Source organism: Halictus rubicundus, chromosome 8, assembly GCF_050948215.1.
Source record: "Halictus rubicundus isolate RS-2024b chromosome 8, iyHalRubi1_principal, whole genome shotgun sequence".
NCBI classification, from domain to species: domain Eukaryota; kingdom Metazoa; phylum Arthropoda; class Insecta; order Hymenoptera; family Halictidae; genus Halictus; species Halictus rubicundus.
The window spans coordinates 11,534,523-11,561,127 of NC_135156.1; the positions used below are offsets into that span (position 1 = coordinate 11,534,523).

General features: G+C 32.9%; 5 protein-coding genes across 12 annotated transcripts; 3 read left to right on the top strand and 2 right to left on the bottom strand.

The window, feature by feature from the left end:
* The first annotated feature begins 85 nt into the window (after window positions 1-85).
* On the top strand, window positions 86-12,097 carry LOC143356618 (mitogen-activated protein kinase kinase kinase 11). 5 transcript variants are annotated; one of them, XM_076792470.1, is made up of 15 exons: window positions 86-729; window positions 834-1,080; window positions 1,170-1,404; window positions 1,491-1,708; window positions 1,803-2,143; window positions 2,249-2,429; window positions 2,537-2,685; window positions 2,782-2,954; window positions 3,097-3,117; window positions 3,237-3,483; window positions 3,556-3,675; window positions 4,201-4,404; window positions 8,291-8,702; window positions 9,093-9,431; window positions 9,664-12,097. In XM_076792470.1, exons 2-15 carry the CDS (start codon window positions 890-892, stop codon window positions 10,388-10,390), a joined length of 3,558 nt encoding a protein of 1,185 aa, XP_076648585.1. In that variant the 5' UTR covers window positions 86-729; window positions 834-889; the 3' UTR covers window positions 10,391-12,097. The 5 variants fall into 5 exon arrangements, with proteins under 5 accessions (XP_076648585.1, XP_076648584.1, XP_076648583.1 ...); XM_076792469.1 differs by having other exon boundaries at window positions 858-1,080; XM_076792468.1 differs by having other exon boundaries at window positions 86-1,080.
* Window positions 12,098-15,918: 3,821 nt separating this feature from the next.
* LOC143356621 (galactose mutarotase) lies at window positions 15,919-17,929 on the top strand. Its single transcript, XM_076792475.1, has 9 exons — window positions 15,919-15,988; window positions 16,066-16,248; window positions 16,321-16,469; window positions 16,538-16,765; window positions 16,834-16,998; window positions 17,068-17,168; window positions 17,345-17,453; window positions 17,540-17,740; window positions 17,837-17,929. The coding sequence occupies exons 1-9, from the start codon at window positions 15,919-15,921 to the stop codon at window positions 17,927-17,929; spliced, it is 1,299 nt and encodes a 432-aa protein (XP_076648590.1).
* Window positions 17,930-17,995: 66 nt separating this feature from the next.
* Window positions 17,996-21,387, bottom strand: LOC143356619 (ATP-dependent DNA helicase DDX11). 2 transcript variants are annotated; one of them, XM_076792473.1, is made up of 7 exons: window positions 20,644-21,387; window positions 20,085-20,561; window positions 19,467-20,017; window positions 19,070-19,293; window positions 18,815-18,994; window positions 18,530-18,745; window positions 17,996-18,247 (listed from the first exon to the last, which is right to left on the bottom strand). In XM_076792473.1, the coding sequence occupies exons 1-7, from the start codon at window positions 21,333-21,335 to the stop codon at window positions 17,996-17,998; spliced, it is 2,592 nt and encodes an 863-aa protein (XP_076648588.1). In that variant the 5' UTR covers window positions 21,336-21,387. The 2 variants fall into 2 exon arrangements, with proteins under 2 accessions (XP_076648588.1, XP_076648589.1); XM_076792474.1 differs by having other exon boundaries at window positions 18,122-18,247; window positions 18,526-18,745.
* Window positions 21,388-21,431: 44 nt separating this feature from the next.
* Window positions 21,432-23,711, top strand: LOC143356582 (putative palmitoyltransferase ZDHHC24). Of its 2 annotated transcripts, none has more exons than XM_076792402.1 (2): window positions 21,432-21,475; window positions 21,640-23,711. In XM_076792402.1, the coding sequence occupies exon 2, from the start codon at window positions 21,749-21,751 to the stop codon at window positions 22,604-22,606; it is 858 nt and encodes a 285-aa protein (XP_076648517.1). In that variant the 5' UTR covers window positions 21,432-21,475; window positions 21,640-21,748; the 3' UTR covers window positions 22,607-23,711. The 2 variants fall into 2 exon arrangements, with proteins under 2 accessions (XP_076648517.1, XP_076648518.1); XM_076792403.1 differs by having other exon boundaries at window positions 21,445-21,538.
* On the bottom strand, window positions 22,977-26,484 carry LOC143356579 (sulfhydryl oxidase 1). Of its 2 annotated transcripts, none has more exons than XM_076792390.1 (3): window positions 26,154-26,484; window positions 25,273-25,525; window positions 22,977-25,200 (listed from the first exon to the last, which is right to left on the bottom strand). In XM_076792390.1, the coding sequence occupies exons 1-3, from the start codon at window positions 26,431-26,433 to the stop codon at window positions 23,808-23,810; spliced, it is 1,926 nt and encodes a 641-aa protein (XP_076648505.1). In that variant the 5' UTR covers window positions 26,434-26,484; the 3' UTR covers window positions 22,977-23,807. The 2 variants fall into 2 exon arrangements, with proteins under 2 accessions (XP_076648505.1, XP_076648506.1); XM_076792391.1 differs by having other exon boundaries at window positions 26,237-26,419.
* Between the last annotated feature and the right edge of the window lie 121 nt (window positions 26,485-26,605).

The window sequence follows — 26,605 nt, forward strand, 5'->3', positions numbered from 1 at the left end:
CATTGCGGAGCTCGAACAACTTGAGCGGCCTTTCAAATGTCCTCCCTATGAATCGCGGTCTAATATATCATCACGTCAACGGTGGGGCCGTCAAACGAAACATGGCGTCCGTTAGGTTATTGCTATGAGTGCTGCTCCGTTTTCTATCATTAAATGTGGAATCATCGTGCGTTTTGCGGGCTGACGCGAAGCGTCGTGTCCTCCGGGAGGCGAACACGTCGCTTTCAACCCTGCACGTCTCGCGTACATTGCTCCTAATCCCAATTCAATGAGGAGTTTCGGCCTCGTCAACAGTGGCTTGTGGGTATACACACCCCGACGCGAGACTCCACAGTGGTTTTCGGCATATCGAGCTTTTTTTCTACACTTCGAAAATTTCATTCCGTTGTGATCCCGACAGGATTATGATACTCGACGAAAAATCACGAAATCCTCGCGCGTTGGTGCCGGACTCGCGAATCAAAATGCCGGTCACTGTTAAAGTGTTTTTATGCACGGGGTGTTAGTGGTGGTGATCACCTCCTCTCACCCCACAATTTTCACACGAAACGTGTGCGTACATTTAAAACACCTCGGAAATGTCACGTAACTATTTTCTGTTCACGTGTTTATAATGATTTCGACAGACATGTGTAGAAAATGATATGTGAAATGTGCAAGGATTTGTGTACAGTGTTAGAAAATTATGGAAGGTGGACATAAAACTTGCTGATCCTTATATATACATATGTATGTTTCTTTATTTCATTTTAAGACAAACAAGTAATACAGTTAGAACGATTTATGTTGCTATTCACCTTTCAACCTAAGCAATATTGTACAAAATCTACCAGACGAACAAGGTGTGATTTCCACAGAAGGGGAAAGAATACGGGGAGCGTAGGGCCATATGCCGCCAGCCGGGTTATCGGCAAGAGGCTTGTCTACCTTGATGGACCACGGACAACCAGATGCTCGTCATCCGAGCGAGCGATTTTTTCTTCATCCAGAGAATGGCTCCTCAAATTCTCATAGTCCTAACACAGCTAACTCATCTCCGAGATATCAATATAATAATAGAACAAATAATCATTCCACAAGGTATAAATCAGTAATTAGCAGTGTATCAATGTTACATGAAGTTTAGTAATTATAATTTGGACCTCGTCTCGTTCGCCTTTATGTTTTAGTTACGGATATTTGTATGGGCGTACATCTAGCAACAATATGTCTGATAGCAGTGTGTCCGATACACACAGCGGTGGCACAGCAAGAACTGTTTCTCAACAAACTAGTCCTTCTCATGGTACACATTCCTCTTCTCAATCGAGGCAGGACAATAGTTCAACTATATTTACAGCATTATTCGATTATGTTGCCCAAGGCGAGGATGAGTTATCTTTGCAGAGGGGAGAAACAGTCGAGGTAAATATAATGGATTTCTGAAAGCGAAACAGTTCGTATTAAAATGTGAAAATATACGTGTGTTTTGTTTGGTATTTTTGGTTCAGGTTCTATCGAAAGATTCGAAAATCTCGGGCGACGAAGGATGGTGGACTGGAAAAATCCATGGTAAAGTTGGAATTTTTCCAGCCAATTTTGTTGCAGAAGCGGAGAGTATCGATAGGGTCTCGTCGGTGATCGATAAGGTTCAACCGATTGAAATTGACTTCGAGGAGTTGCAATTAGAAGAAGTGATTGGAGTTGGTGGATTCGGGAAAGTTTATAGGTACAGAGAACTATCTTTTGATGTTATTGCCAAATTACATCTGTGTATGCAACGATTCTTTGAATAGCATTGTTAACATCTAATAATATTTTAGAGGATTCTGGCAGAAACATGAAGTGGCTGTTAAAGCAGCCCGTCAGGATCCAGACGAAGATCCAAGCGTTACATTAGAAAATGTTCGACAAGAAGCAAAATTATTTTGGTTATTGAAGCACGAAAACATTGTGCAGTTAGAAGGAGTTTGTTTAAAAATGCCAAATATGTGTCTCGTGATGGAGTATGCGAGAGGGGGTAGTTTGAACAGGGTTCTTAGCGGTAGAAAAATCAGGCCTGATGTACTTGTTGATTGGGCGATACAAATTGCCCGTGGAATGGACTACCTTCATAATAAAGCTCCTATAAGTCTTATTCACAGGGACCTAAAAAGTTCTAATGGTAAGATAATGTGCAAATGTTGATTATAGTTAATATAAACTCTATGTATATATGCTGATAAATGTATAAATATTTTGACAATACTTTTCTTTTTACTAATAACAGTGTTATTAAGCGAGCCTATAGAAAATGACGATCTACAATATAAAACATTAAAAATAACTGACTTCGGATTAGCGAGGGAAGTTTATAAAACAACTCGCATGTCAGCAGCAGGCACATATGCTTGGATGGCACCAGAGGTTATTAAAAAGAGTACTTTCAGTAAAGCCAGTGATGTTTGGAGGTCAGTTTTAGGTGCCTCCTATATCACTTTAATCATATTAAGTGTATCAGTAAATGTTTCGATAAATTATTTCACTAATAAAAGTAATACTTTCCATGTGTTTACAGTTATGGTGTTCTTTTATGGGAACTTTTAACTGGTGAAACACCTTATAAAGGAATAGATGCACTGGCAGTAGCATATGGCGTTGCAGTAAATAAACTTACATTGCCCATTCCATCAACTTGTCCTCAGCCTTGGAGGTTTTTAATGGAAGGTATATCATTGTGAAAATATTTACTTTGCCAACGTGAAAAATATTTGTTTTACTTCAGTCCGGAAATAATACGGAAAACATATAATTACTTCTTAGCTTGCTGGGCATCAGACAGTCATTCAAGACCAGGATTTGTAGAAATCCTTGTAGCATTGGATGAAGTTCGCAGCGCGTTTGCAGCAACGCCACACGAATCGTTTCACACGATGCAAGAAGACTGGAGACTTGAAATTGAACAAGTTCTTCATGGATTGCGCATGAAGGAAAAGGTATAAAATTGTATTTCTTTTGTATCACACGTGCCGCCTTATATAAAGATAGAATTTTTAATTTAAATGTTCTACCTTGAACTTGATTAATTGACAATAATACAAATAACATTTTTAATCATTTTTCAAATGCTATACAAAGGAATGTCGCTCCTTAGAAGAGGTAAGGCAATGTGCAGCCATTATTAATGTTTACAAATTACTTTTCTTTCTGATTACAGATCCATTTAGTTTATTCAGCAGAGATATGATAATTCTAACTCTCGTGTATTTGTTTATTAGGAATTGCGCTGCAGGGAAGAAGAATTAACTAAAGCACAAGTACAACAACGACAACATGAAGAAAATTTAAGACAGCGAGAACAAGAGTTGGCTGCCCGAGAAATAGACTTACTAGAACGCGAACTTACTGTAATGATAATTCAACAACAAAATACTCCTACGCCAAACAAACGACGCGGAAAATTCAAGAAATCTAGATTAAAATTAAATAAGAAGGAGCCTGGTAGTAACATTAGCGCTCCTTCTGGTAAGTTAAATACAATCGGACGTTGTATTGAATGATCGATGGAATACCACTGATATCCATACTTTTATCCAGATTTTCGTCACACGATAACTGTTCAGCATACAGCTCTGGATAGAGGAAAAGTGCGGAATCCGTCGAGACCTAACAGTCCACCAGGTTCTCCGAGCATACCAAGACTTCGGGCAATCGCATGTGAGTGATTTATCCGATCAACATTCAGTAGTTCACGATTCTAAATACGTGTGGTATTATATGAATGATTTTGCCCTACGATATTGTTTTGTATTTCTAAGAAATTTTTTAATCACATTGTTTGTGCTTTGTAGTCACGTTGTATTCAGTTTTCTTTTTTTTTATCTTTATTAGCATGGCGTGAATAATTGAATACACTTTTATGTATTTTTGAAAGTTTATGTTGCATATTATTTTCATGTTAAATCAAATTCTGTTTCAATATGATTTTGAAGTACAAAATATTGAAGTTGCACAAGTAAAAGAATAGCAAATGATTTCTTTGATTTTGCTGTACATCTAATTCATAATAAATATTTGAACTTTCTCTGTAAAAATTGGATGTATTGATTCACTGAAAGAAAAGAAAAGAAAAGAAAAGAGAGAAAACATCTTTATCTTTTTGAAACGCGCGAAGAGTCTGGCCTAGGTGGAAGAACTAGTATTGTAGTGAGTAGCGTTTTGTTTTTTGTCTTCCTTCTTTAGTACCAGCAGACGGAGTAAAGGGTAAGACTTGGGGACCGTCGACACTTCACCAACGGGAACGCGGGGCTATTATCACACAGCCACCAAATCCTGCGTCACCAGGTGGCAAGCGGTGGTCTCGTTCTGCTCCAGATCTCGAAAAGACACCCCTGCGTACAGCCCTGTTGGCAAGCGCGCACCGCTCCCCGCTTCTTCAAGAAATAGGTAACCCCTCCTCCAGAAAGTTGTACTCCTCAGCAAATAATTTGATAGACAATCAGCCAGGATATAGCTATAACAACATTCCAGAAAATTCTAACAACATTGTGCAAAGTACGAGCTGTCCACCTTGCAATATAAACGAAGACTCGGTTATTGTGGACAACGATATTTACGAGTCGGTGGTATTGCATAACAAATCGGCGAACAATCTCAAAACTCATTTCTCGGATGAGCATTTGGTAGTTACGGATAATTACTCAAAGCCTACTGCTAGTTACACTTTAAAAACATCACCCCCCAAGTGTCAGAGACACGTAGCTGGTGAATGGGAGCACCCGTATTCCTCGAATTTTGTACAAAACGTAGCATTTAGTTTGGTCGGCACTGCGAAACGTGTGAAGAAGAAGAAACGGGACAGAAGTAAATCGAAAGAGTCGAAGCGTAGAGATAGCTCGGAATCACGGTTAACCGCCCTCGCTGATTTCTTTCGTTCCCCCTCTGGGTCAAGGAAAAGCTCTTTGAATTCTCCGCGTAGCGCCGAACGAAAAAATTCTGTCACGATTAAGATCAACGATGCGGACGGATTAGAGTCGAGCCCCGAGAACTCGGTTGGCAAGAAGTCTCAGCACAAGTCAAGAATGTCGAAAAGTCCGTTGAGGGTTTTCAATAAGATGAAGGCGTGGGGAAGTCGCGATGCACTCGATGACAAGTCCACCGCTGTTAAAGTAGAGTACAACGTTTTAGATAATGCGATATTTATACCGCAATTGAATCGACGTGATTCCGATCAAAGTAGCGCAATACCGAAATTCTTGACGGCCAATTCACGAGAAGGAATCGATTTCGAAAGCCTCGAGTCGGAGCTCTGTAACTTTGATTCGGAACATTCGAACGACAGTTCTGTTTCCAAAAACTCTTTAGGATTGTTCAACGAGAATAAGTTCAAAAGGTCGCCTACGTCTCTCGACTGTATCAGCAATGTATCGGACCTATGTTTGAAGCAACGTGTCCCGCAATTAGATCAATGCTTCGATTTAAATTCCCAGTTGCATCAACGATCGAAAAGTAACGAATACTTGCGTAATTGCGAGGAGGATCACACCGATACTAGTATCGATTTGATCATGCACACGCCTGGATACCAGGATTGCGATCGTCAAAATTCGCCGATTAATCAGAGATCGAAAAAGGATCTAGTTGAATCGCATAGGGATGTTCCTTCGCACAGAAGTTCCGAAGATTTAAACACGGTTGCTTACACGCCCCACAAGACTTCTGTTACAGAGAAATTTTTAAAGAAAAGTGATAAATAACGTTGCATTTCATGAAGATAGAGATGTGCGTACAGAGCAAATTCAAACTCATAAACGCATTTCACGAATATGCCTTCTTTCTGTTTTATATGTTTTAGTAACAACCCTATATTTTCTTTACTGCAGGCCTTTCTGAGGAAAGCATCTATCCCACTCGTAAGTCTCTTCACATTGCTGCGAAACCGTTTTACATTTTGTAAAAGACCTGACCATTTTTCTTTCTTTATCACAGTTAGCCTCGATAAATAATGGTTTTACTTTTTTGCGCATTGTAGTGAAGCAGAGATCTCAGATGGACAGTGCCTTTTTATGTTTTATATTTAAGGGTTTCCTTTCTTCCCGCCCGCCCCCCTTTTTTCGCTAAATTCTACTTAAGTAGAGTATGCTTAAAGTTATTTTTCGTAGGAGTGCATGAGTACACTATTCAGTTAGATTTTCTACGTTTGCTGTTTCTTATAGAGAAATGCCTAAATATATTAGTATAAAGTATAGAAATATATTTTATTATAGCAATACATGTACAGTTACAAAACTTTTTTTACATCGATAGTGTTGTGTTTAAGATTATTTTATTCGGTTGAATTTATTTAGAATGATACATATCGTGATTTATCTATCTTCTCATAGGAAATAGTTATAAAGTTTTATCAGGGACTAGATGAAAAATTGAAATTAATTTTACTCTTATTATTTGGTACCCTTGTTATCAAAGTAGCTTTTATCAAAATACAAATGTCTATCAAATTACGCAATGGCCATTTTGTTATTTTAAAATATTTTAATAAAGGGTAATTTTTACCCTCCAATAATCTAAACATTATTTATCCTAATTTAAACTGATAAGAACTTCGTATTTTGAACTATAATTTAATGAGTACATAAAATGTAAATGCAGTCTTTCTGGTGTTGGTTCTTTTCTGATGTTGTTTGGACTACATAACATTCTAACAAAGCAGAGCTAACAGCCCACTACTATGTGAAAAAAAAAATCATGTGCTTCTGCCATTACAACAAAAAATCTAGTTGAAAATTGTTTCTCTTATTTAGGAGCGTTCACAGAAAACGTGTGTTTTTTTCTTCTATAGTTGTAATTTTGTGACTTAAAAAAATCAAAATTATATAGAGTATCATATTTCGATTGTGAGTAGAGTTGTACTGTTCTCCTTGTTATCTCAGATGCATTTTGAATCAACTTTTGATTTGTGTCAATTGTTTAGCCCAATTTAACAGCGATTCCATTTTTGTATTACCATAGTCTCTCTACATTTTTTAGATTCAGAAATTTTGCACACATCACATTCAACACATGGAGCGACACACACACTTGTATTTAGAAATAGAAAATTTTTCAATAAAACCTTTTCAGTTCGACACATTGAATTTTGTTTTTTCGTTTTCTAAATTTTTACGCTCGGTTTGTGGTAATTCAGTAGCATTTAACAACTTTGAAGTAAATGTAATGTTTTTTTCGTAAATAACTTCAATTGTGTATGTTTAAAAAAAGTATACACACTAAATACTTTGTAAGATAACTGAGTTTTGCATACTTGTTTCGATTACTATACTAACTATAAAAATAAAAAAAAAGTAATAGAATTCTTTCTGTCTGCTTTTTATATATTTCAATTTTTTAATCGTTTTTGCCAATAGCCGAGCGTAAGAGAATCCTTCTGCATGCTTCCAGTAGGATCCTAACTGTTAATGCCAATTGGGTTTGGTCCTTTTCTTACCCTAAACTTCCAATCTCGTTTTTGAGTAAATACTAGTCCGTTAGTCTTTTTTTATATTCCTATCTATTCTGATTTTCGTGTAAAATATCAAATGCAAATTATTATAAAACAGGGGGTGCTGCCGAATAATTACTTGTATATAATGAACAATGTAAATTTTATTTATCTATTTTTATTCAACAAACAAGTAAACAAAATGAAGACAAACTAAGATTTTTTCAAAATGAAAAAATTGAAAATCAAATGGGGTAAAGAAAATGATTTAAAATTAGTTATAGTAAATGCTTACTGTCATTCAAGCATTTTTATTTTTTCCTTCCTGTACACTCTGCTTCATTTCCAGAGATCCAATATTTTCCAACAAGTATGGCTCATTTTTAAGACATGATCTTTGCGCTTATGTCATTGTTTTCTAGAAAAATAATGTATAAGCTTTATAGGATTTAGCAATAGTAACAAATAGTCAAAACAAGAACGCAGCATGTAATGTTTTAATACAATGCACGTATTACATTGTGCTTGTACACGTAAATAATTGTAAGTAATTCAATAACATGTAAGCATGATGCAACTACAATACTAAATTAGTTTACTAGAAATTTAATACAATAGATTTATATAACATTCACAAAAAATTCTTCTGAAAGTTTCTAAAGGTAAGAAGTAAATAAATTTAATTATAAGTAATTGCAATAAATAAGATTAAACAAAATACTAGCAAGAGAAAAAGTATTCTAAACTATTCTATATTATAAAAAGGAAAGTAAAAATATATTATGTCTGCGCTTTTTATAAATATGCACCAATACCACCATTATTATTGTAGAAATTTGATTGTTTTTATAGATTATACAGCTGTAGCATCTGATCTCTCATCGGACTGGGTAACATCAGATTATTCCTTGAAACCTGGATTAACTGGACCTTACATCATGCCAATGCCTGTTCCAATGCCGACTCTCTATAATGGAGAAATGAAAAAACCAAAGTTAAGCATAATAGAACTGGTGTTGTACAATATCGCAGCTATGCTAGCTGGAGTAGCAACTGGATATGATGTAAGAATGTCAAACATATCCCCGATTCATCCAAGATTGTATCCTCGGCTTGGTGACAGCGAAGAAGAACCTTCAAGATGGTGGTTTCAAGCGGATACTGGATCAAATAGGAACTCTGGCTATCTTGGTCCTGATTACGAGTTTAGTTCAAGTAGTGGTTATCCCCATAACACGTACCATGGACCAGCTAGACATTACAGGTAAAAGATTGCGTTTATAATCACATCTACAATCATTCACATAATTTATGGCACGCGCTTTAAATCAGAATAAATTTTAAACATCGTGAAAAACTGTAATTTTCTAATTAATCAATTTCCCAATTGTTTAAGTTCAAATAAAGAAGTTGTAAAAAGCAACTTTTACTATTTCTTTCGTAATTCAGACTAAACGCAATTTTTCAAAAATTTTCAATACATATTGTCTAGTAAACTGATCCGTCTAGCTTGGCAGAAAAACTGAAGCGGTTCAGCCCACTTATAAAAAAGTTATTCTGATTTAAAATAAGACTGACTGTATTTTCTGAATGCTTATCGAATATTTTCAAACCATTTCAATTATAAGTGAGATAAATCTTGCCACTACTACAGGCCATTCTTAAGTAACATGGGTGGCATAGCACCAGGTCTTCCACCCAGCGTGATGCCCGATAAACCTTTGAGATTCACGGATTCGCCTCAACACTATGCGAGTAGTACGGCAGGTTCTAATGCGCCAACACCAAGTCCTAGAAGGAAGAGCAGCAGCACAAGTAACGAAGATGTATTTACACACGATGCAGGAAGAGTAGATCGAATGGAAAGAGTACCAACGATATACATGGGAAATGTTGCTCCCTTTCCAGACTTCGGACTTCCAGTGTATACAGTCGTTCCACCAGAATATTATAGGCAACCAGAACCAACGTATTTTGTACCTACAGACTACCAGTAAGTGTTTGCAATAGTATCGAAGATAAATTCTCCAATGTTAGGGGTGTGCGGGAACCTGAAAATGTCGGGCACTCGATGGTCAATCGGGTTCTTAAAAATTTCGGGATTCTCGAGAATATTCGAGAGCTCTATGAATCCGTAATAAAATTCTCGACCTGTTCCGACCCGACATTTTCGGGTCTCGCACACCTCTAAAAAATGTGATGCTCACACAACTATTCTCCTTCAGTGATAGAATGCTTGAGTGCCCTGAATTTCCACACGCTTATGACAATCCGAGCAGTATAAATAGTCCGGCTCGGCCTGTATCAAGACTTCCTCCGTATACTCATCATCGTACATCATCAAACGTTTCGAACGCGAGCACGTCGAGTCAAAGTAACGTTAACCCAACGTTTCGTCTAGAAGATGAGGACGATTATTCTTTCAACTCGCCTGGACATTATTACCAACGACCTTCGAACGTCATCTCAAACGTAGGAACGTATAGTCCTAGTATGCTTCATCAAGAATATGGTTCGCAAATACTGACACGTCAGAACTCACACGATTCGAATTCGAACTCGGGCGAACGACCGAGCAATTTAGAAGTTGTTAGCCGATTACGATCGAGTTTGAAACGATCTAATTATTCGTACAATTCTCCGAACAAGAGCGTTAGCAAAAACAACTCGGGCTCCGGCACACCGACGAATCCTACCCCTCCGGATTCTTTGACGTCCGAGGATTCGAGCTACGTCTCAGCTAAAGATAGTCAAATTTCTATTAGTAGGGTTCGGTTTTCCCCAGTGACCTTCGATCGTGATGGAGTATCGCGAGAGCACAGAGAAACTTTACTCGATATTCCGGTACACGGGCAAAGCCAGGATGGCACTGTACCGTTACAAGCTAATCGTCGGTTAAACAGAAGTAGGAAACCAAGTATTTCGGAATTAGAAAGAGAATTTTTGTCATAGCATTGGCTTATTTAAAATAATAAAGGCGATATAGATATAATTAATAATCCGAAATGTTTGTCAATCTTGAAAGTAACATTTAATTAGAATTATATGAATCAAAGAGTATCTGACGTGGCAGAGATCGATCAAATCTTTATGGCAAGAGAATATTGCGATACACATTTTGAAAGCACTGCCTCCTGCAGGATGTTTTTTCATATACTAGTGCAGGTCATCGAATACAGTAAGAATTTAACATTCCAAATGTATAAATACTGAAACATTGTCGTGAAAGACTCTTGTATCCAATCAGACTGTTTTTGTAGAAATAGCGTGAATTTCGGGATTGTATAGTTTGCATTGTGCATTCGATACTATGTACTGTTATTTAAATTGTATGTATTACAAATATTTTATTCATACATTCCGTACATCTTGCATCCGTTGTTTGTATTGTATGTAATAACTTTGCATACTCGTAAATAGCTACTCTAGATTCTATTCTTTTCTATAGGTTACATTAATTATATTCTATGGATTCTATTCAATAGCTGCAACAGAAGCTGTAATTAAAAATTCATATTTTTTTAGAAAAAAATTCCTCTGTCCTTTTTTTCTAAGTATTCTTTTTCATTTTTCGTTTTAATTGCGTAGCTTTTACAGTAAGTACAAATACTCAAATTAGAATCACAAAACTTCTGAACAGACGATGCAAGATAGTGCTTACGATGCGCTGGGAGACAAGATGATAACACTAGTCAGATTGGCTTTGTATTGGTTTTTGTAAAAGGTATTTCTTAATTGATTCCTGCTTTGTATAACAGATTGATGCAAAGAGCAAGAGCTGTTTTTCTTTGCAGTTGCGTAGCTATTTAGGACGTATTCTCTGAATTCTTTTCTGAGTGTGATCTCGGAAGATTTGTATGCCTGATATTTTTTGATGTATGGCCTGATATTTTTGACAGCATCAATGGTATCGTGTTCTGAACTAACTATAGGATGAAGTATTCTTTAATCTGGTTGCCAAAGAAGTTTAGATTTTATCAGATGTAGTTTCTGTTATTGTAACAATGTCGAAAATTATGGCAGTCAGAAGCTCTCCCTATCTTATAGTTCTATTAAAATAGAACTTAAGGAGTCTTAGAAGAATCCTAAATGTAGATTCTGATCAAAAAGCTCATGTTATGTAAAAGACTCAGTGAAACCTCGTCATTCTGCTGAATAAGAATGAGATTAGGTGTTTTACATGACTTTGGTAAGGAGATTTGTCTTTGTATGTGCCAGTACAGTCATTAAATTGCTAGTTTCTTACTTTTTATGAACTAATTTCTTTGAACATTTAGAATTGAATTCTTTGAATATACAGTCAGGGACAAAATTAAGTGGACACTCTTTAAAAACTAACAATTTTTCTAAAATTGGACCAAACGACTTGAGTTTTTTGAGATATTAAAAAGATACATTTACTAGGTAATGTATAAAAAAAATTAATTAAAAATTACTATTGGTCGAAGTTAGAAAGAAAAAAGGAAACTTTATGCATATATATAACTTACTTAGATCTACAAAAGGCATATTTTAAATCTTCATTACAGGCATAGATAAAAAAGTTAGAAATCGTGACCTTAACATTTTTTCTTCGAAATTTCGAGCAATAGCAATTTTAAACAAATTTCTTTACACATTGCCTAGTAAACTAATCCTTCCAACGTCTAAAAAAAAAAACTCAAGTCCAATTTTAAGCAAGTAAAAGCAGTTGTTAAAATTTGTCCACTTAATTTTGTCTCCGACTGTAGACCTAGACAATTAGATTTGTATCTATCTTGTGTACCCATGCAACTGCATAAAGAAGAGATCAGCTAAGTTCATCTTCAGTACTTGCATATGTATACAATAGCATGTAATAGACATATTTATCTTAATAATAGTTTACATTCCATCAAAATTTACGTTTACTGATAAAATTAAAAAATATTAAATCTGATTATTGTATAGTGTAATAAAAATAATAAATTATAAACATAAATAGGCAGGAAAACATTGATGCTATAGTTAAGACATTAAAGGGGTCATGCAAATCTAAACTTAAAATTATTCATTTTTACATGCGATTGGAATAATGACCGATACATACTAGACTAATAAATTCAATTATTACACATACGAAAACATATATAATTTTTCTCACCATTATTTTACGACAATATATCTAAGTATACTAAATAGGAAAATTTTAGGCCATAAATAATAGTTAATACAAAACAAATACCACAATGTTTTCCTGTATATACAGGTTTTTTTACATGAAATATTTGTAATGCATAAGTAGGATAATAGACATGCATTTTCTGTTTGCCATTATACTGTGTCAGGTTTTACAATTATTTTACTATCTTTTACTTTTTATACAGACACCATGGCACTAGGTACACGTGTGAAAAATTTGTACAGTGGGATTTTTTATGCATTTGTGAGCTACCAGCATAGTAGACTTAATTTAATATGCCATGAGCAGTCAAAATGATACTTTTTTTATATATATAAAGAACAGTATGCATTCAAGTGATTGGCGTACCTGTAGAAAAGTGTTTAACATACTTAGTATAGCTATAAAAAGTATATAGCCATCTAAGGTGTGATATATTTGGGAAATTGTTTTAGAACGAAAACACTCCATATACATAATCAACATTGTACATATAAAAATATATTGGATAGTTACTATTTGTTTAACAATGTAACAATGGTCGATACATTCCTTTATATAGATCACACTTTGTACAGTATAATCTAAAATATTTTTTGGATTTTTAAGTGCACGAGTGCCTCAGAAATTATTTTATTCTCAAATTGTTAATAAATAATCGAAATACTGGGTATTAAAAAGAATCCATGATTCTTTTCCTTTTTTACTAATCGCACGAAGGAAGGAAAAGTAATACTTGTAATACTCTGTATTTTGATCTAAATATCTTATTTCTCTCTAACTACTAAAAAGATATTAACTAAACTTGATTTTTATATGAACATATATATTTAATTTATTGGTTCAAGAATGTAAAGTAACAGTTACATAATTTAGATTAAACTTACAAACCAATCAAAACTTATTTACATGTTGCGTATATTCTACGCCATGTTTTATCTAATCAAAATAATTCATTTATTTCTTTGACCTCATTTAGAATGTTATATATAAAAAAAAAGCAGTACAGATTCTTTCCTCAAGAACTCTATGTTTTTGCAATAATTTCTTGAATGATAATCAGTATTGTAGGATATGTTGCAATGTACATAAAATACAGTAAAGATGAAGAAATGAAAAAGAATTTACTTTGAAGAAGAATTTTTTGGTGGAGTTTAATATTTGATAGACTTGAACAAATATTGTAATATACTCATAAAATATAGATTTTGGGGTGTGTAGTGAAGTTTCTTTTTGATATAATTTACTTCGATCTGTAAACAAAATTTCTAACAGATTTCACCAAGAAATTTTTTTTCAAAGTAGAATTAGCAAAGCATTAAAGATGTATTTAAGTGTTTCTTAAGCAAGAAAAGCGAACCCATTAAATTGGTATATTTATAGTTTATTACATACAAAGTAAAATAACTCATCTGGTTTATACTCATACTTTTTCAAACTTCGATTACTGATGAAATATTTATGATGTTATTAATAGAAACTTATAGAATAATATTTCATGGGTATGCCTTTCTATGCTGTACAAAGATATTCTACGGTGCTAGTATCATGTACTTAATATATTAAGAGACACAAAAAAATTGAAAATGCTTCCAATGTAATTGAAAAATATTTAATGAAATCTTAGAATGCTAATAACAGTAATTGTTGATAGTAACAATAATTTACTTATACAAAATACAATATTAGGCAGCTATCAATTATCAATTGTGTAATGGCATATGATCGCCAACAGTGCTAGTCTAAGCTATATTTATTTTTTATATATTATAACTTCTTTAGCTTAAAGTAAGAGAAACATCCAGTTTTGTATTTCATTAAAGACCATTCATAGATGATATGTTTCATTAATTAGATACAATTTTCTAAGAAACAATGTTCAGAGTAACTGCTGATGTGATGTTTCACATGTAATATTCGTAATGTTGACAGCATAAACATTTTAAAATCTATATGTATCGAAAGACTTTGTTTACATATACATAAACTAATTATTTTCTAACTAATTTATTACTGATCTCTTTATTTTATTTTTAAATTATACAAGACCAAAAATATTGTTGTCTGAACATGTTTCTTTCCGTATAAATTGAAGTTGTAAATATTTCCTTATTGAAATTTCAGTAATACTGCATGCTGCTTACAAATTAGTAATTTGTACAATAACACTTATGACCAAGATGATAATTGTGAAACATGTGTGCTTTCATTGTACACAAAAGTATTTAGCAATATCTCCTCCATTCTTTATATGTTTATTTGTTGTATAATACGCTAAATAATTTTGCTTAATGATATTTGAAAACAATTCGTATTGAGGAGTTATCGCAGTTGTTCAGTTATTCGGTATTTGTGTGTGAAATTAATTTTTGTCAGTATTTTTTTGTAATATATGAACTAAGAGGACGTAGAATGTACTGCAACCCGTAAACCCGTAATCACTGACGATTTATTTAAATTTTAAATTACTCTGTAGTTGTAAGAGTATTACTAATATAAGCTAAGTGCAATGTGTTCCACATGTATTTAAGTAACAAATGACTGCTTTGGTGTGCGCCTTAAAAAGTAATGAAATGCAGAACCCAAAGCTTGAGAAAAAAAAAACATTTTGTGTAATATAACTTAAAAACGTTGTACGATGAGATAGGGATTTCAGAGAATTTTCTGTGGTGAATATACTTTGCCAAACAAGACATTGGGCACTGCACGACCATCAATAATTACGAATACGCGAGAAATAATAATAATATGGGAAAGCAGGCAACAAATATTCAATTTATAGTATGCAAAATTTAAAAGAGGTAAATACGTTAAAGAAATGCAATAACGAATATCGTCTTCGATTTTTTACTCGACATGTTTAAATGTAATGAAATTTAAACAAAAAATAACTGAACGGGAAACGTATCGATGCGGTGTCTAATTTGCACTAAAAATTCATGTATTTTTCCAAGCATTGTACATTATTCTATAAATATTAATTATATAAATTATAAATAGTAACTGGAATATATATTATATTAATTATTACAATTATTGTAACATTCAAGCATCACAGATTGTAGGTGATGCTTTATTATTATTAATAAATCATTTCAAATAACAGCAGAAAACAAATTAAATCTTTTCTTTCACATATATTTTTATAGTAATAAATATTCTATGTTTTTTATATCCGCGTGTGCATATTAAAAAAAAAAACAAATGACTTGCCGTTATGTAAGCTAGAAAAAAGTTTTAAATGTGTGAAAATTATTGTATCATTTTAAATACTATGAACATTTTGTTATATTAATATTGCTTCAAATTCATCGTATCAATTCTAATTTTATTAATAAACATGGAATTTCAAGGGTGCAATTGTAAAAACATAACAATTACAGAAGGAATATTTGGAGAAATTTGGGTTGGTAGGTTGTTTGATTATCTATTGCTACAGCATAGGATAAATGATGATTTGTATAAAATATAAATTACAAATAATCAGATAATGATGAAAACCAAATGTTTACCGACTCTATACCAAAAATAGTAAAATCATATACTATCATAAATGCTAATCGAATGGAAGTTGTTGTTATTACTTGGGGAGCTACGATTATGTCTTTAAAATGTCCAGATAAGTATGGACACTCTGCTGACGTTGTTCTTGGATTCGATGATTTAAAAGGTTTGATGTCATGTATTTCAAATAATTAAGTGATATTAATATTTATTAACAATCTACATCTGAATTTTATAGGATATATGAATCCTGTAACAAATCCATTTATTGGATGCATACTAGGAAGATGTGCAAATCGTATTCAAGATGGACACATAACTATCAGAGGTAGAGATTATCAATTAACACAAAATGATTTCAATGGAAAACATCATTTACATGGAGGGGTAAATTAATTTTATATATCTCATACCATCGTATGTTTTCTGACTTAAGTGTTATACATTTTCTCTAGACACATGGATTTGGCCGTAAAGTTTGGGACTCGTACATTGCTGGATGCTCAGTTGTTATGAGCTATTTAAGCCCAGATGGAGAGGAGGGCTATCCAGGTGCAGTGCTAACCACAGTAAGATTTAAATTAACTACAGATAATAAGTTGGACATATGTATGAGAGCAACAACATCTAAACCAACAATAATAAATCTATCGCATGGTTCGATGTTTAACTTAGCTGGCCATGTAAGTAATAATGTATTTTAAAACGTGATGTTCATTTAAGCAATTTATTGATATCAAGTACGCCCTAGGATGCAGGAGAAATAGAATTAAAAAATCATAAAATACTTTTTAATTGCGATCGATGGACATTCTCGGATTATACAGATCCTGTACCAACAGGTGCAATACGTGGAGTAGGTGGAACTGTAATGGATTTTAGAATACCAAGAATTATGGGTGAATATATGGAAAAGGTATAAAAGGACTAAATATTACTGTAAAAATATTGTTGAAAAACACTCAAAACATTGTCTTACATGTAGGTACCACCAGGGGAAGGTTACGATCACAATCTTTGTATTACAAAAAATGGACAATCTGGATGTTTATTTGTTGCAAAAGCATGGCATGTAAAAAGTGGACGGTACAGATTCATTAAATTACTAACAATGCATTATTATTACAGAATACTAGAGGTGTGCGAAAACCCGAAAGTATCGGATACCTGATAGGTCGGGGTGGATCGGGTTTTCGAAAATTTCGGAATCCTCGCACACCTCTACAGAATACTATTATTTTAAATATAATATATTTATATAGTACCTTAGAAATCTACTCTGATCAATGTGGTGTACAATTTTATACTGGAGGTCGTATACCACCCACTATTCCAGAGTTTTCATTTAGTTCTGACTCGATAGAAGAGGAAGTAAATACAATTATTTATCGTATTTCAACATTACAAATGCTAAAGCTTTTTTTAATTTTATAGATATATGTTTATCCTTTTTGCAGGAAGAAAATAATACAGACAACAGTATTAAAAGTTACACAAGTAACAATGAGGACGAAGAAGAAGAAATTGAAAAGTCATGGCAAAAAGTCCTAACTATACCAAAAAAATTAGAATTTATTTTAGGAAAACATGGAGCTCATTACAAAAAGTATTGCGGTTTTACTATTCAACCACAAAATTATCCTAACGCAATACATTACGTGAGTATGTTACTTAAATGTATATGTAAAATGTAAAGTTTAAATCTCTTTAAATGAAAGTGCTAAAGAAAAGTCTATGTAATGAATTTGTTTCAGTCACATTTCCCATGTTGCATATTGTACCCTGGACAAGTTTATTGTCATGACTTAACGTACAAATTTAATGTACAACTTGCAAATTTTATGTAGTAAATTTATACAGTATATTATAAATCACAGTATTTTATAAGTAAAATTGTATAAATGTGAAACGAATTATTTTTTGTTGAACTCATTTCGTTTTTTACTAAAAAATTTAGCTACAATACTGATCATGCTACCAAAGGTACTATGACTTACTACTGTACGTTGAATCCAATGTGGAAGTGCTTTAGTTTTCTGGGAATATCGTTTATCAAATAATACAACTGTTGAGTAATCATTAATGTGTCGAATAGCTCGTCCAATACACTGATTCACCGCTTTCATACAGGCGTTTTCATAAAAATTCTGTCCAGCACCAGATTTCTGGTAAACAGAAGAAAATAAGGATTTTTAACTGCCCTGTATTTAGAGATGTGCGAGTACCCGAAAATATCGTGTCAGGACGGTTGTGAGAATTTTATTCGGGATCGGGATGGATTTTCGAAAATTTCGGGATTCTCGAATATGTCAGGATTCTTGAGAATGTTAGAGATTTTATTCCCAAACATATTCGGATTCTCGAACGTATCGGCATTCTCAAGAATTTTCGGGTTGTCGCACATCTCTACACGTATTACATATTTCTATGAAAAGATATGTACATACAACGTTTTCATTTAAATATTTCATTTTTTCTTGTAGTTCTAGCGATTTAACATTTGGATATGGCATTCCTACTACTATAACACATCTACCCAAGTCATCAGAAAAATTTAAACCTTCGCTTAGTTTACCACCTACTACGCTAAATAATAATGATCCATTTTGTGGGCTCTGGGGCTTTTTAATGTGATGCGCATATTGCTCCAAAATTACGTTTACCTGAAAAATTTATCTATGATATTTGAAACTTTAGAACAAATTTGCTACTAAAATAAGCGAACAGAATACCTGAGTAGTTGATTTAGGCTCTCGGAAAACACACTTCTTTGAAGAAATTTTAGCTATGATACCAGACTTGTCTAAGTGTTTGTACAGTAATTCTTCAAAATTATAAGAAGGTAAAAATACTACGATTCCAGCTGGTACAATATTACATATATTTACCAACGCTCTCCCTAGTTCGTCTAACTGAAATATTCAAAATATAAAATATATTATATATAAAAATTTACATTATTGTGATCTATTTCATTAAATATGCACCAGCTTTGTATTTTGTCGATTTTGGAAATTGAACTCAAATTCAATGCCAGTTGGACCACATGTCACAATATTGCATGTTATGTTTTCTTGTGGAACTACATGATCGCATGAGAATGTGACAATCCTCTCAGGTGCAGCACCCGCTGCTATAAATAATTGTTCTGTAAATTCATCCATTGGTGCCATTGTTCCACCAGCCAATACTACAGCCTTAGCATCACGTACTATAAATATTTGAGTATTAAATTTCCATAAAACAACTTGAATAGCAATTACATTTAAACTAGAGGAGTACGAGAACCTGAAAATGTCGGGTACCCGATGGTTGGAATGGGTCGAAACGAGTAGAGTTCTCAAAAATTTCTCGCACACCTCTAATTTAAGCACATGTACATACCAATATCATGAAAATGGGTAGCTGGATTTAATAATAAAAATTTGATAATGCTTTGACCGATGGTTGGACCAGGAACAACGAATACTCGTCCATCGCTACAATTACTTTGTAAGCATTCAATAAAACTCACAATTGGTATTAGTGGATTATTTGATTGTTCTTCTTCGGATATTGTACCAGTAACAGTGTCGGTTGCATTGTGCTCTAAACTTTTGTTTTGGATAGTATTTAAAAATTGTGTTACACCAGATGTTTTTGCATGATTCTTTTGAATTTTTAATTGATCTCCGTACTGCTCCATAAAACCTTGAAGTTTATGAGTTAATCGAGAATTCTTAATGAATTTCAACAACTCAAATATATTTACATTATCAATTTCTGTTATCAGCTCAAACTCTTCAACTTTGTATAATTTTGGAGTCGTTTCTGTATTAAGAACATCACTAGGATTTGATTTTGTAGTAGCACCAAAAATGGTTATTAGCTTTTTCAAGTAAAAACTTAAATGACTTAAGCTTAACACACTTTTAGCAGAGAACAACGCTTGGAACCTAAAATAGAATAGGGTAAATAGCAATAATAATTATTATTGTTATACAAGCAAATACCTGTTAATACCTTTTTTGATATTGCGAAAGTTGGCTATAGCAATGCAATATATTTCTTCCTGAAATCATAACACTATGCATTCTTTCAATAGCATCCAATAAATTATGGGCCTCATCAATTATTAGTATGTTTCCCTTTAATTTGATTCCAGAACTAATTCTAGTGTTTTTATGTAATATAGAATTATATGGAATTAATATAAGCTGACCATGTGGAATTGCTTTTCTTGATGCATAATACGCACAAGTTTTAATATTTTCTCCTTTCTGTGCAATTTCTTCAACATCCTGAATTTGTGTTATAGTTTCTCCTATCAACAGGTCTTGATTACCTGGTAAGAATGGACAACTGGTCATGACTTTCTTTCTTTTCAGATCTTTTTCATCTTTAACAGTTGTCTTTTTCTTTTGCAACTGCAAACAATGCTCATTCATTAAATTCAATTGTTTCAACCTTCTAATATTCTTATTAATACAATAATTTTGCCTAAAATTATTCAAAATGTACAAAGGTAAAAATAAACTCAGCCTAATACAATTTGTCTAGAAAAAAAATATGGGAAAGTTACCTTGATGCTAATGTCACAACAGATACCATTTTTGAATAAGGGCTCTTCTTCAGTTCTCCTATAAATTGCGAAAGTTGAGAGTGTGTTCTTGAACAAAAAAAGATTTTAGTGTTTTCATAAATATCTTCTTCATCCTCTTCGCTATCAGAATTATCCGAATTCTGGACATCTTCTAAAACTAGTTCTTCTTCAATCTTTTCTTCTGGTATTACATTCACTTTTTCCAATGGTAACTCATTTTCTGTTTCTTCTTTTTGTTTTGTACCACCAGTTTTCATACGTGCGTGTAACTTTTTTGTGTTATTTGCACTTTTTACTATGTCCTTGATCGAATTCTTTTTACGTTCGTACTGAAGAATACTGTTTAATTTTCTTTGGATTATTTGTTTCTCAGCATTCAATTTCATTTGTTCAGTCTGTACGAATAACCAGTCATCGGAAGTATTGGAATGGCTGTCTATTTTCTTATCAAGTTCAGAAATTGCCGTGTTTAATTCATCCTTTTCAGATTCTTCATGGTCAATTAGCCATTTCAGAGCACCACAAATAATTGACATAGACTTACCGGTACCTGTTGGACTTTCAAAGATCCCTAAATTGCCATTCTCCAAACATTTATATAATTCTTTCATAAATTGATTTTGTATAGTATACGGTGGGAAAGGGAATGGAAATTCTTCAGTACTTTGCATATTGTTAGTTGTTCAAAATCACGAAACATAACACGCAGAAATCGCGCGCTAAATTTTGTCTGTGTATCACTGTGTATCCAATACATTTATACATACTACACAGTGGCGCCGGAGAGGTCGCTAAACGCGACGCTGGAAAGGTAATATACCTTTATGTACATACAATAATGAATTCATTCTGATTCATTCAAATGACTCGTTTTGTGAGTACATGATTCATAAGACCATTAAATAATATCCTACAAGAGAATATTAAAAAGTAGGAAGGAAATGAGACCACCAGTGATGTATAGGTATCTTTTAGGTTAAACTGAAACTTTTGTGAAACGGACATACATGGATAAGAGGCAGTTGCATTTGCCGACAATCATCACGTGCTCCACGAAGAGAAAGAAAGAAAGAAATTCTTCAAAATGATTATGAGAAAAAAGATATGGCCTCGAACTTTAAGCGACTTCTTTTCGATGACATTTATATTAGCCATCATACCTCTGATATACTGGTTTGAACTATGGGTGGTTTTACCGGCTTTGTACGGATTTGGATCACTAACGTACACGTTAAACTTTCTTCTTGGAAATTTCATCATGTTGAACATCGTTGGAAATTTTACGTTTATAGTTTTCTGCGATACTAGTACTAGGAGAGATATTATGCCGATAAGTGCAGCAAATACTAAAGACGGTTGGAGGCTGTGTGCTTCTTGCGAAACGCTTGCACCTCCACGTTCATGGCACTGCCCAACATGTGATATTTGTATTTTAAAGAGGGACCATCATTGCATTTTTACCGGGTGCTGTGTCGGTCATTATAATCATCGATACTTTATCATGTTCCTTTTGTACTTATTCATAGCAACAACATATAGTTTTTGTTTTAATAATCTCTTTATTTGGGATAGGATACATTTTGAGTTTCCTATGTCGATTATAAAAATTGTTTTTCCATTGGCGATATTTGTTTTTGGATTTGATGGTTCTGTAGATCAATTTTACTTAATGTTGTATATTGTATCTACCATAGGAATGTTGTATACCGGAGTTTTGTGCATTTATCACTTTCATTTAGTCATTCATGGCAATGTGGCTAACGAAAGCAATAAAAAAATTCATATATACAATCTAGGACTGAAACAAAATATAAAGGAAGTACTAGGTGAACGATGGTACCTTACATGGATACTTCCTTATATAACGTCTCAATTACCACATAATGGTATAATATGGGATACAAGAAGTTCATGGAATCTCTCAAGCTCCAAAAATAAATAAGCATCAATTGTATACGTACAACCATATACAGGTTTTTCCGGTAAGAGCTACTGGGTGTCTTTTTACAATAAAACATATTTAAATGTAAACAATTTCAAGTTTCTTTATTTTAACATATAACAATTAGCGCCATGATTAACGCCAAAAACTTTGACATGTTGAAGATACAAATTTTTTTATTAAAATTCATAATGAGATAATCTGAGCAATTTGTTCCATGATAAAAACTTTTCATAGCCTATGGATGACGAATGATGAACACCATCATGAAAAATATGCTGTGACGAACCTAATCTATTGGAAAACTCTGTATATGAACATTTCGAAGAAATCGTTAAGTTCTTAAAATCTCATAAAGACAAGACATTGTTTGTTAAAGGTATTAATTTTTATTTTCTCACAATTTAGACATGTCCTATAAACAGATAGTAGGATACAAACAAATTATTACCATTGTGCTACAGATTGTTGTTATTATTATTATTATTTACAAAATTGTTTATATCTTCATTAAACAAGTGATATAAATGTTGATATATGTATATTGTAATAGATACATGTTTAATGGAAGAGTGGAAGAGTTTGGTTCAATATGTACATATAATAAAAATCTGGAAACATTTCCATGAATCCTCATGCTCATGTACATTGAAAGTTATTTAAATGAATGATATAATATAATTGTACATTGATAGGACTAGTCAGGAAGTATGTGTATTAAACGTATGTGTGACTAAACGTTAAATCTAACTATCAGTCACTAAATAGTTTTTACTTCAACATAAAAATGTTTAGCATTCAGTAACACCTATATAAAAATTTGGAGCTTTTCATTTGTGACTAAGGAGTAAATTACTATAAAAAAACTTATTTTATTACAGAAACGATAAATCATATTAAAAATTTGTATACATTAAACATAAATATCTGTCACGTTCGTTGCTTTAAAAACTTTAGATATACAACATTACATCAAAGAATACATATAACTACAATTTTTGTGTCATAATTTTAGTCAACAACATGTATAAAAGAAGCAATTAAAAATTTGTATCTCTAAATATTACATTCTTATGAAAAATAATCTGACGAAAAAATAATAAAATATGTACAATATATAAACATAGCAATCTCAATCGTTTTTCTATTAATTTCCTCGCTTATTACTTTGATTTTACAAATTGTAACAATTAAAAATAAGTCATACTCTGCCAAGCAAGCTAACATATGTCTTTTTCTTATAAGTTCGTTTAACCGCAAATTTTATACAGACCAATATAAGTATGACCGTAGAGGCAGCGTATAAGACAACACAGATACTTATATCAAAAATTGTGAAGTCCCAACCTAGCTTTTTACTAGTCACATATTTGTTTAATACCAGTCTCTCTTGTCTTACTTTCATTTTCTCGTCATTATTTTTACGTCCATTAGTCGAACCATAATAATTTATTCCTTTATAGCTGTATTTTGTTTTGAGGTAACGTAAAACGTTTTCCTCGCTCCAAGTACCATTTTCATACCTACAATCTGTACAATGTTCTGCTGCAGGATACTGTATTTTTTTGTGTTTCGGATCTTCTGTATTATCACCTGACAGTCTTGCATTTACTTCATTGTGAGCTGACCAGAGCCATAAAATACTATCGTTAACATTGGATACCTCGAAAATTTTATTTTTCCCAGCCATTTCCACAAAATGTTGGGAGCAATCAGCACATCCAAAGAAATGTTTCACGTATCCATGCATGGCTTCCAATACCTTTCTTGGCTCGTGTTGCGGGTCTTTATTCTCAATGGCATAATTAACTGTTAACATATGAAACATTGTCCAAAGACCACAAGTGTAACCACGATAACCTTCTTTGCTGCCTTTGCATCCAACCCATTGTGCGGGTCCAGAATATATGGGTGACATTTCTTCTTCGGTAGATTTGATTATTTGACTATATTCTTCGCCAGATATATTATCCCTTTTTTTGATAATGTCACGAACAGTTTCTAAGAAGATATTTCCGTGTCTTAGTGGGAAATAATCAGCTAACAGATTTAAATAATTTTTTAGTGCATCCATCTTCTCCCCATTTATTACTTTATGCAGTGGAATTTCATGGCTGATAGAATATTTCAAAGTGTTCTCTAAATCCAACTGATACAAATGATCATCAGTTATCTCTGTAGTTTTTGGTCTTTCTGTTAGTTTCTGTTCCTTGGAGGTAGAGGTAGTTGTTAATTTATGGTTTACTTCTGTTGAATAAACTCTTGTAAAATTTTGCTCGTTAATATTTTCCCCTTTCGAGATCATATACTGCATAATAGTACTATAAGTGCCTTCTCTTGTAGGTACTCTGATTTTCAAAGATTTTTGTGTCTCGTTACGGGTAAAAACTATTAGACTCGGAAAATTGGTGATTTTGTTTGTCTCGCATAGTATTTCATTTTCAGATGTTACTCTCCTTATTTGTAATATTGGAATTTTATGCATGTCTAATATAACTTCAGCTCCTAAATGCGAGTCTGTTTTTTCAAAAAGTAAGAAAAAGTACTTCACAGTATGTGGTACGGCTGTCCAAATGTTTGTAGTTTCATAATTCCTATGGCATTAAACAAAGAACTCATTTTAGGATGATAAATATAGATTTGAAAAGATGTGTGTATTAACATACCTATATGGTGTAATATTAGGCCATGAAACACCACGTCCTTCTTGTTGTTCATTTTCTAATAGATTAATTAAATCGTATCTCAGCTCATTTACGCTATCGCTCTTTTTCATCACTACTCCCATTGATGATGTATGCGCATTCACAGAAAAATATTTGAGCATTGGATAATGCATAATTTCGTATTCACGACAGATTGGGTTGTTATCATCGTCCGCACAATCTATCGCAGCTACTACCACAATATTTTTCCATGCTAAAAAGGTTGATTAAAATAAAGTTCTTGTAACATATGTTCAACTTTGTGTTCACACTGTACCCTAATTAGTATTATACATATAAAATATTGCTGATTTAAAACATAAATAAAGTTATGATAAATAAATAGTTAAGAATTATTTCTTTGATAAAGTTCAAAAAAATTATAAAAATATATTATGATATCTTACACTACAGTGTCCCTATTCACAAGTAAACAAAACTGATAAGACTGAAAAAACCAACAGACAAGCTATGTTTACCATATAGATGTTTACAGAAATCTTTATTCTGAACAGACTATTTCACGAAATCGAAAGGTAGAGAAGTGTTGAAAGGATTACTTATGTTAAAAACAAAATATAAAACTCTATTCAATTTTATTAATGCTTATTTTTTATATGTCTTACACACATATGTCTGTCACGAATGTATTGAGTGCATAGTTATGCTTAAAGTAATTATATATCTAAGAATCATCAATTAATGAATATATGTATCAAAATTTGAGTATCCTTTTACAGTTATATATGTACATAGAGAGATAGATGTTTTTAAGAGAGTTTTTTAGTATCCATTGTTGCATGTTTTAGAAGTTTAGGTTTGAAGACGATTATAATATTTACCGTAAACGTCATTAGCAAAAGCTTTCCACAAAGGTGCAAATCGAAAACAAAAGCCGCACCAACTATTGTAAAATTCGACTAACCATCCTTTATTGTCCCCGTAAATAGATGACTTAAAATTAGTAACATTTAAAATAACCACGTTATCACTGGCTTTATACAATCCTTGTGTAGGAATTAGACTTTGATAAGGTTCTTTAACCGCAGCTGCATTAGAATTCACTGTTATTATACTGATTAGATACACTTTTAAAAATAAACCGATGTCAAAGTATTCCATGTTTTCTTGCGGATCTGCGGATGGTGTTTCAATACACACACTAATAAGCCTAGATTTCCATGAGAGCGGCTTAACACGATTAGATTCATTTCCATGAATCACGACGATTTGTGATATGAACCTATTGAAAAACGAACTAAATATGTTTTAAATTAAAGGATTCCAAAAAATC